Genomic DNA, 11,325 nt, shown 5'->3' on the forward strand with positions numbered 1-11,325 from the left:
TTATAACTCCATCTTCAATAGAGAGTTAGGAGAGAATCATAAGATTCTATTAATTTAAAAAATATTACATTAGAAAAAATATCAAATTAACTAACTAATTAAAGGAAAATTTTCAAAAACAGCAAATTTTACAAAAATACTTACGACCTATAACAAATTCTATAACTCATAGTCATTGATATGTTATAATGATAGAATTCAAAATTTTGCTATAACTTGTAAATATTTTAATTTGTTTTACTATTTTTAAAAACTTTTATTTTAAACATTTGAAAATAAAAATTAAAAAATTTAGAACCAAGCCAAAATTTGATTGCTTAGAAATTAATTTGTACTTATTTTTCTTTTTTGTAAAAGGACTAATCCAACTATCACTTGGAACACACCCTGATAAATGGATCCTAATTCATTCTCTTTGTTTATATTTTATTATTATAAAATTTATATGAAAAGAAAAATGAAGGATAATGAGTGAAAGGATGGAAAGAAAGAATATGCACACAAAATATAGTAACATAGGGGAGAATGGTTGAAGGAAAACGTCTATATGACCAATTCAAAAAGCGGTATTTTATAATTTGTAAAATCATAATACAACCAAACAAAGCCATTAGGATCCACTCTTTAACACCTGTTCTTTTCCAATACAAGCGCGTTCATATTGATGTTTACACTTCCTTTAAACTCAAATTTACCAAAATCTCCCTGAACTCTCAAGTCTCAATATATATACATGAACACATAACCAATGTACTAAACCAAGTGGATCTCAACTGAGAAAAGCTAGCTAGGGGAGACACTTTCAACCTCAAAAGAAAATGGCAATGCAAGAAGAAGAAGAAGAAGAATCCATCCATGAGTACCCACCAGGCTTTCGCTTTTACCCGACCGAGGAGGAGCTCGTCTCCTTCTATCTCCCTCACCAGCTTCAAACTCAGCTCCCCGAAAAGCACCGCGTTATCCCCCTCCTCAACATTTACGACTTCGACCCATGGGACCTCCCCAGTAATTACTTATCTATTTCTTCTCTACCTTTTTCTTTTTGTAAATTCACTTTTCCATTAAATAAACTTTCCATGCAACACCAGAAGTTTTCCATCATAAAATGTAAAAACGAAAGATGAATGGTAAATTTTAAATTTTCATCGTATTGGATCTATAGTTTTCAGTGAGATTCAAATCAATTACCATGGGGAAAATTGTGAGAAAAAAAAAATGGTAACCATTATATAAGTTGGGTATTTTTATCATTTTGGAGTTAATTTCTACAATGAGAGTCCGATTTTAATGAAATTTAAGGTTCCAATTTTTACCATTAAAACTAGTTTGAAGGTTTGTAATTTGTTTCATTAGTTTTTTTAAAAGAATATAATAGTATTAGGGGAAAGAAACAAATTGGGAGTAAAGTTGAATTGAATTGAGGTTTTGGGTGAAACAGAGTTGGCCGGGGAGCTGTGCAAAGGGGATAACGAGCAATGGTTCTTCTTTGTTCCTCGGCAAGAAAGAGAAGCACGAGGAGGCCGTCCAAGCAGAACCACCGCCGCCGGCTACTGGAAAGCCACCGGCTCTCCTGTCTATGTCTACTCCTCCGCCAGCAAAGTCATCGGACTCAAAAAGACAATGGTCTTTTACAAAGGTAGAGCCCCCACAGGTACCAAAACCAAATGGAAGATGCACGAATACAGAGCAATAGACGATTCCGCTAAGGTTTCATAAATCCCTTAATATCCAATCCAATCCAAGATTTGCTCTGTTTTCTGAATTTTCACTTAATTTTTTTTTTAAATTTTAATTTTGTGTTTTCAGTTGAGGCACGAATTCAGTCTCTGCCGAGTTTATGTGATTTCCGGATGCTTTCGGGCCTTCGACCGTCGGCCGATGGAATCCATCGCCGCCGCTCGGAAGAATGCCGATTCAAAAAGGAAGGGGAAAGTTTCGTCGCCGGAGATTTCGTGTTCGGCGGCGGCGATGGTGCACTGTGACGGAAGTGGCAGTAATTGGAGGATGGATGAAGATGAGGAATTTGAAGAATCCATTTGGGAATGGGAGAAAATGGATTGGCCCTAGAAATTGATATGTCAAAGCCTATTAAAAAAAGAAAAAAAAGAAAATTATTGGTATAATTAGAGGGAATTTTTATAAATAGAGCACAAAAGGCAAAACTACCCGTAAAATAGATCAGAATGCTTAAATAGATTATTCCATTAATTTTGCTATATTTTACACATTTTAATATTTTAGTATTTTATTTGGAAGTTCTGTGAGAAATTATTCAATTAATTTTAATTTTAGTTCCAAGCTTATATGTAGGTGTTCTTTTTCATTTTTTTTTTCACACCTATATTAAAAGACATGCTTTTGTTTACACCAAATGTATCCATCGAAAATACTAGAGATGAAATTGGATTCGATTGGGTTGGAGACATTCTCAACTTTTCAGGTTATTTGGGTACACAACTCAAATAACAATTTAGTTTCTAACCCAACCCATAAAATATGAGTTGAATTGGGTTGAGTTGTCCGGTTGTATGTATAGTTTTTTAAAAAAAAGTCTTTTTTCCATTTTCTAGTTTCTAATGATTATAAAAGTCTGAAATTGTTACATTTAAATTTTAAACATACGTACAATAAATTTAAGATTTATATACCTCCAATTTGTTTTTTAAATTTATTCAAATAATATATATATATATATATATATATATATATATATATATATATATATTGTTGAATAAGAAATTTTGAGACCAATCACAAGTTGCCACATCATTTATTAAGTTAATGATGAAAAGTACAAATAATTAAATTTGGGATTAATTAAGATTGACACATGCTCCAAATTAAAGAGTTAAAATAAATAAATTGGTCATTCTAGTAATGCCACATGTTTTCATATTAATCGTTGGATTAAGTTAATCATTTTAGTTCAATTAAATATTATTTACTTGGACTAAGTTCAATTAAGCCAAAAAATAAGCTTAATTGAGCCCAAAGACTAAATATAACCTAAGTCCATATGGTTGAGCCCATGGGTCTGGTCCATGGACCAACCAAGTTCAAACCCATAAAGCCCACTAGTGAACTCTATAAATAGAGGAATTCTCCTCATTTGTAGAGGTTGGAAAATTTTGACTTTAGAAGATCCAGAGATAATTCTTCCAAAAGCTAGAAGACTCCCTAACTTCTGAAGTTGACCACCCTCGAAGATTGAAGCTGTTTTGAAGATACAAACTTTCTTCCAAGACTCCAACTTCAAGAACATCACGTGCTCCGCTTCCTCAAATCAAGCGTAAGCATTCAACCAACTTGAAAGAACATCACGTGCTCCGCTTCTCCAAATCAAGCGTAGACGTTCAACAAACTTCAAGAACATCACGTGCTCCGCTTTCTCCAAATCAAGCGTAGACGTTCAACAAACTTCAAGAACATCACGTGCTCCGCTTCCTCCAAATCAAGCGTAGACATACAGTTGAGAGAGAATCAGAGGATCAAATTCTAGAGATTGAACCGCATCGCATCAAATCAACAAAAATACAACATCAACCCAAGTTCAAGTCCACGAATTAAATTTCTCCGGAAATCTCGTGCGAACAAATTGGCACGCCCAGTGGGACCATCTCTACCTCTCATCTCTCTCTCATCATCTAGATCTACAAGCAAATCAATGGCATCAAAGAAAGCTGCATCCAAATCTTCAGCTGCAAGCGACACCTACACAGGACCTATCACCCGTAGTCGTTCCAAGGGGATCATCCAAGGGCAAGACCAAGGTTCCGCCATCGCGCAGAGCATCCTGAAGCAATTGATGGAATCTCCTAAAGCTGGAATTGTCATCAAGGAAAATCCTCTATATAATGATTATGATTCTGCCTCTAGCAGGTCACTGAAAGAAGCACACCCAGATGTGATGTCCGTCATGATGGCTGATGTAGCAGTCGAGACTGCCATGGCGGAGATGGAGAGAAAAATTAATCTCCTGATGAAGGTTGTTGATGAACGAGACCACGAAATTGCAGCTTTAAAGGAGCAGATGCAGACTCGTGAAACTGCTGAATCGAGTCAAACTCCTGTCGTTAAAGTTGATGACAAAGGGAAGAACGTGGTACAAGAAAATCAGCCACAACAACAATCAACTTCTGTGGCTTCTCTCTCGGTTCAACAATTACAAGATATGATCACAAGCTCCATCAGAGCACAATATGGAGGCCCATCTCAGACTTCTTTCATGTACTCTAAACCATACACCAAAAGAATCGACAACTTGAGAATGCCGCTTGGATATCAGCCTCCAAAATTCCAGCAGTTTGACGGAAAGGGCAATCCAAAACAGCACGTTGCTCACTTCGTCGAAACATGTGAGAATGCAGGATCAAGAGGAGATCAACTAGTCAGACAATTTGTTCGAAGCTTGAAAGGAAATGCTTTTGAATGGTATACTGATCTGGAGCCAGAAAGCATTGAGAGTTGGGAACAACTAGAAAAGGAGTTTCTCAATCGCTTCTACAGCACCAGGCGTACTGTAAGCATGATGGAGCTTACAAATACGAAACAAAGAAAGGGAGAACCAGTCATCGACTACATCAATAGATGGAGAGCTCTAAGTCTTGACTGTAAAGATCGGCTCACCGAACTGTCGGCTGTAGAAATGTGCACCCAAGGCATGCACTGGGGACTCCTCTACATTTTGCAGGGAATAAAGCCCCGCACATTTGAAGAACTGGCAACTCGAGCTCATGATATGGAGTTGAGCATCGCCAGTAGAGGAACTAAAGATTTTCTTGTTCCTGAAGTAAAGAAAGATAAGAAAGAGATGAAAGGTGCTGAAAAGATAGTGAAAAGCACCGCGAAAGAATCTATGGTCGTAAACACAACCCCGCTGAAATTCTCCAAAGGAAAGGAAGCGAGGGTTGAAAAGAAGGATGATGGAAGCGAAAGGCGACGTCTGACTTTAAAAGAAAGGCAGGAAAAAGTTTACCCATTTCCTGATTCAGATATCGCTGACATGCTAGAGCAACTACTAGAGAAGCAGCTGATCCAGCTGCCAGAATGTAAACGACCTGAGCAAGCAGGAAAGGTAGATGATCCCAATTACTGCAAGTATCATCGGGTCATCAGTCATCCAGTAGAGAAATGCTTCGTGCTGAAGGAGCTAATTCTAAGGTTGGCTCGTGAGAAAAGGATTGAGCTAGATTTGGAGGAAGTAGCTCAAACAAACCACGCTGAAGTGACGATAATGTCTGAGGCTTCTTCGTCGAGATTGATTTTTGAGCAAAGGAAAAGCTTGGTCCAGTTCGGGACCTTTGAGCCTATAGTTGTCCAATTCTTTCAGGAAATCTCATACGAGGATCCTCAAGGAGAGAAAAGACCAATTGAAGAAGACGATGAAGGGTGGATAGTGGTGACCCACCGAAAGAAAAGACAGTCGATCCCGACCCAAAGAGAGTCTCGCTCTTACCAAAACTATAGAAGAGGAAATAAGACTCAAAAGAATAAGAAAAAGAAGAAGACTCATAAGCTTAAGCTCGTACATAATGAAGACATGAATTTCTCTCGACCTCAACGCTTAGTGACCTTGGCAGACTTCCTTCCAAAAAGCTTCCTTTGTGATCATCAGGATGAAGACCCAGAAGTCGTTGCGTGTCATGCTATCAACACAACGGAGGAAGAAATAATCCCTCCAAGATCACTAGAAGGAGAGGGAGTATCAAAAGACCTTTCAAGGTTTAATGTAGAGGATCTATTATCACTTCCTCAAGAGACCAAAACCATCCTTATTGATGCATTGCTAAATTCAAGAGCATCAAGTTCGAGTACTCCGACTATGACATATGAGAGTGGTTCTTATTGTATGTCTATAGACTTCTCAGATGAGGATTTGTTGTTGGGATCTAAACTTCATAATAGACCTTTGTATGTTTCTGGATACGTTCGAGAACAGAGAGTCGATCGAATCCTCATTGATAATGGCTCAGCTGTCAACATAATGCCAAAGTCGACTATGTGGCAATTAGGCATCTTGATGGACGAGCTCTCAAATAGCAAGCTAGTAATTCAAGGTTTTAACCAAGGTAGCCAAAGAGCAATAGGCATGATACGGTTAGAACTCATAATTGGCGACCTAAAGGCCAGTGCATTGTTTCATGTCATAGACTCAAGGACTACTTACAAGTTGTTACTAGGGCGTCCTTGGATTCATGGAAACGGAGTAGTAACTTCAACACTGCATCAGTGCTTCAAATTTTATCAGGACGGTGTAAAGAAGGTTGAAGCCGACTCTAATCCATTCTCAGAAGCTGAGTCTCACTTCGCAGATGCAAAGTTTTATTCAAAGAATAATAATATTTTAGAAGTTTTGCCTGCAGAAACCCCTCTTACAAAAGGAGAAGATAATTCACAATTGAAATCACTCGCAACCACAGAACCACATGAAAGTGCGAGAACCTTTAACTCTGGAAAGGGTGAAGCATACACTAGCAGCACAAAGGGTATGATCTTGAAGGATGAAAATGCTGCAAACACACCAGTTTTGCGTTATGTCCCTCTGTCAAGGCGCAAGAAAGGCGAATCACCATTCATGGAGTCTCCAAAAGGTTTGAAAGTTGGTGACATCGAAATCATAAAAGAAAGCTTCACTACACCACTAACTAAGATAGCGAAGCAAGAGGTAAAGGTAGATCTGGTGGAAGCAAACTTGCCCCAAAGGCGAACGAAAGACGGATTCGACCCCAAGGCTTACAAATTGATGGCGAAAGCAGGTTATGACTTCACAGCTCACACCGAGTTTAAAAGCTTGGAAATTCATGACCGACCTGAGCTCTCCTCAACTCAAAAGAAGCTTCTACGGGAAGGACATTCTATACCCGTGTCGAGAAAAGGACTCGGATACAAGTCGCCAGAACCGATCCGTATAACTAAAAAGGGGAAGGAAAAAGTGGTTGACATCAATCATATAACTATAGAGGAGGATGACAATACTGACGTAAAAGAAGGTGATAATCAGAGAATCTCAGTATTTGATCGAATTAGACCATCTGTTGCACGTCCCGTAGTATTTGAAAGGCTAAGCATGACAGAGGCAGAAAGAGAAAGGCTCCAGTCAGTACCAAACCTTGAGAGACATTCGGTCTTTCGAAGGCTAACTACGACTCCCATAAAGGAAGAAAGCACATGCCATGCCTTGACAACTACAAGACCATCAGCCTTTGAAAGGCTAGGTGTGTCTAAAAAGAAAAATGTACAAGCACCCCGTGCTCCGATTTTTAATCATCTCGGGGATAAAGGATCACACGACAACATTGATTCCAACATAGATACAAAGAAGAAGGAACCAATGTCTCGTGTGAAAGTTTGGCGTCGAATTAAGCATACAGATGTCGATAATTATCGTAGTAAGAAGTTTCCTTGCGAGACAAAGGAAAATGGAGAAATTCATAGCAACGTTCCTTCTCGCATGAAAAGAAAAACTTTTGTTACTCTCAATACAAGTCAAGGTTCGTTAAAGGTAAAAAGACATGATGTTATACTAACGAATCCTGAAAAAGAAGGGTCGGAACAAGGGGAATGTGAAACTTCATGTCATCACATCACCATTATTGAGGAATCAGAGACTGGAACTCATGAAGAAGACGCAGAAAATGCCCCACAAAGTTTAGAGGATGGTGGTCAATCTACTGTAGACGAGCTAAAAGAGGTGAACCTTGGTACAATAGAGGAACCACGCCCGACTTTCATTAGTGCGTCCCTCTCTAATGAAGAGGTGGATAAATATATGAGTTTGCTCACCGAATACAGGGACATCTTTGCGTGGTCGTACAAGGAGATGCCAGGACTTGACCCAAAAGTAGCAGTCCATCATCTTGCAATTAAACCTGGATATCGACCGATTAAACAAGCACAACGACGTTTTCGACCGGAGCTTATCCCTCAAATCGAGGTGGAAGTCAACAAGTTGATCGAAGCAGGATTCATTCGCGAGGTCAAATATCCAACGTGGATAGCAAACATTGTCCCTGTTAGAAAAAAAAATGGACAACTTCGCGTTTGTGTAGACTTTCGCGATCTGAATAATGCATGCCCTAAAGATGATTTTCCCTTGCCCATCACCGAAATCATGGTTGATGCAACTACTGGACACGAGGCGTTGTCGTTTATGGATGGGTCGTCTGGATATAATCAAATACGGATGGCCCTCTCAGATGAAGAAATGACAGCTTTCAGAACTCCAAAGGGAATATACTGTTACAAGGTGATGCCCTTTGGATTGAAAAATGCCGGCGCTACTTATCAACGTGCCATGCAGAAAGTGTTTGATGATATGTTGCACAGGTATGTTGAATGTTATGTTGATGATCTTGTAGTCAAAACAAAGAGACGACAAGACCATTTGAAGGATCTAAAAGTCGTGTTTGATCGCTTGCGAAAATATCAGCTAAGGATGAACCCTCTCAAGTGTGCGTTTGGTGTAACTTCAGGAAAATTTCTTGGCTTCATTGTAAGGCATCGAGGGATCGAAATAGACCAGTCCAAGATTGATGCCATTCAGAAGATGTCAAGACCTAAAAGTTTGCATGACCTAAGAAGTCTCCAAGGACGACTGGCTTACATCCGAAGGTTCATCTCTAACTTGGCCGGTCGGTGTCAACCTTTTCAAAAGTTGATGAGAAAAGGAGAAAATTTTGTGTGGGATGAAGCTTGTCAGAACGCTTTTGATAGCATAAAGAAATACTTGCTTACTCCCCCAGTGCTGGGAGCTCCAGTACCTGACAAACCACTAATATTGTACATTGCTGCACAAGAAAGGTCCTTAGGAGCATTACTGGCACAAGAAGAGGTAAAGGGAAAGGAGCGTTCTCTCTACTATCTAAGCAGAACATTAATTGGGGCTGAAGTTAACTATTCTCCTATCGAAAAGATGTGTCTTGCACTTTTCTTTGCCATTGATAAGTTGAGGCATTATATGCAGGCCTTCACGGTTCATCTAGTGGCAAAAGCAGACCCTATAAAGTATGTTCTATCCAGGCCAATCATCGCTGGACGCTTAGCCAAATGGGCGGTTCTACTCCAACAATATGACATTGTCTATATTCCCCAAAAGGCGATAAAAGGACAAGCGCTAGCAGACTTTTTAGCAGACCACCCAATTCCTTCGGATTGGAAGTTATGTGATGACCTACCAGACGATGAGGTTTTCTTCACAGAAGTTATGGAACCTTGGACTATGTACTTCGATGGTGCAGCTCGAAGAAGTGGTGCGGGGGCAGGCATTGTCCTCATTTCTCCTGAGAAGCATATGTTGCCTTATAGCTTTGCACTTTCCGAATTGTGTTCAAACAATGTGGCTGAATATCAGGCTTTGATAATTGGCCTTCAAATAGCATTAGAAATCGGAGTGTCATTCATAGAGGTCTATGGTGATTCAAAATTGATAATCAATCAACTCTCGCTTCAATATGACGTGAAACATGAAGACTTGAAGCCATATTTTGCTTATGCTCGACAATTGATGGAAAAGTTTGATAATGTGATGTTAGAACATGTCCCTAGAGTAGAAAATAAGAGAGCGGATGCATTGGCAAATTTAGCCACGGCCTTGACCATGCCAGATGATGTAACTCTGAACATACCACTTTGTCAACGATGGATTATACCCCCAGTTAGGCCTGAATGTCAGGAAGTGAACATGGCAACATCCTATTTGATTGATGAAGAAGATTGGCGTCAACCCATCATAGAGTATCTTGAACATGGAAAGCTTCCAAAGGATTCTCGTCATAAAATTGAGATACGAAGAAGGGCAGCACACTTCATTTATTACAAGGGAACTTTATATCGCCGTTCTCTTGAAGGGCTCTTCCTTCGATGTCTCGGAAAGGAAGATTCGGTAAAAGCTCTAAAGGAAGTACATGCAGGTGTTTGTGGAGCACATCAATCGGGACCAAAGCTTCAATTCCAGCTAAGAAGAATGGGCTACTACTGGCCTAAGATGATCCAAGATTCAATAGACTATGTGAAGAAGTGTGAGCCTTGTCAATACCATGCAAACTTCATACACCAACCTCCAGAACCTCTTCATCCAACTGTGGCTTCTTGGCCTTTTGAGGCTTGGGGACTCGATCTGGTTGGCCCCATTACACCAAAATCATCAGCAGGACATTCTTATATCCTAGCAGCAACAGACTATTTTTCAAAATGGGCTGAGGCCATTTCATTGAGAGAAGCCAAGAAGGAGAACGTGGCAGACTTTATTCGAACACACATCATCTATCGATACGGTATTCCACATCGAATCGTGACGGATAATGGAAAGCAATTCTCCAATAGTATGATGGACAAGTTATGTGAAAAATTCAAATTCAAGCAATATAAGTCATCCATGTACAACGCAGCTGCGAATGGACTAGCAGAAGCATTCAACAAAACATTGTGTAATCTTTTAAAGAAAATTGTCTCCAAGTCAAAGAGGGATTGGCAAGAAAAGATCGGCGAGGCATTATGGGCTTATCGAACGACTCATCGCACCCCTACAGGGGTTACACCATATTCGCTTGTTTACGGTGTGGAGGCTGTCCTTCCTCTCGAAAGGGAAATTCCGTCACTAAGAATGGCAGTACAAGAGGGATTGACTACCGAAGATAATGTGAAGTTACGTCTTCAAGAATTAGAAGCACTTGACGAAAAGCGATTAGAGGCTCAGCAAGCATTGGAATGTTATCAAGCGAGAATGTCCAAAGCTTTTGATAAACACGTTAAACCTCGCTCCTTTCAAGTCGGTGATCTAGTGCTTGCCGTAAGGAGACCGATCATCACAACAAGGCATACAGGAAATAAGTTCACACCTAAATGGGATGGACCTTACATTGTTAAAGAAGTTTATACAAATGGCGCATACAAGATCGTTGATCAAGACGGACTACGAATTGGCCCAATCAATGGTAAATTTCTTAAAAAATTTTATGCTTAATTTTGTTAGGTAAAAAAAAAAAAATTGAACTACGTTATGACTTGATCCCTATGTTATAAAGGGTACGTAGGCAGCTTAAGGAAAACCTTAAGCCCAGTCCAGCAAAAAAAAAAGTTGAACTACGTTATGACTTGATCCCTACATTATAAAGGGTACGTAGGCAACTTAAAGAAAACTTTAAGTTCAGTCCACCATTATAAAAAAAAAAAAAAAACCTTGAACTACGTCGTGAGTTAATTCTTTTCTTCAAAGAGTGTTCATCTCTACTAAGGAATCATAACAAATTGGGGGCAAATCCCTAAATTCAAGATGTTCATCTCTAGTAACAATGAGATGAAATAAATTGAAGATGTACAAACTCCGTG

The 11,325-nt window shown here is 39.4% G+C and overlaps 2 protein-coding genes across 2 annotated transcripts; both read left to right on the plus strand.

Annotated features, from left to right (window-relative positions):
• The first annotated feature begins 740 nt into the window (after positions 1–740).
• LOC101207407 (NAC domain-containing protein 90) lies at positions 741–2,216 on the plus strand. The gene is made up of 3 exons (XM_004139444.3): positions 741–1,005; positions 1,439–1,707; positions 1,807–2,216. Exons 1-3 carry the CDS (start codon positions 819–821, stop codon positions 2,065–2,067), a joined length of 717 nt encoding a protein of 238 aa, XP_004139492.1. The 5' UTR covers positions 741–818; the 3' UTR covers positions 2,068–2,216.
• A 1,448-nt stretch (positions 2,217–3,664) lies between these two features.
• LOC116402863 lies at positions 3,665–10,984 on the plus strand. Its single transcript, XM_031883274.1, has one exon. The coding sequence runs from the start codon at positions 3,665–3,667 to the stop codon at positions 10,958–10,960; it is 7,296 nt and encodes a 2,431-aa protein (XP_031739134.1). The 3' UTR covers positions 10,961–10,984.
• Positions 10,985–11,325: the final 341 nt, after the last annotated feature.

The sequence above is a fragment of the Cucumis sativus genome, chromosome 1 (genome assembly GCF_000004075.3).
Source record: "Cucumis sativus cultivar 9930 chromosome 1, Cucumber_9930_V3, whole genome shotgun sequence".
In the NCBI taxonomy this organism is placed as follows: Eukaryota; Viridiplantae; Streptophyta; class Magnoliopsida; order Cucurbitales; family Cucurbitaceae; genus Cucumis; species Cucumis sativus.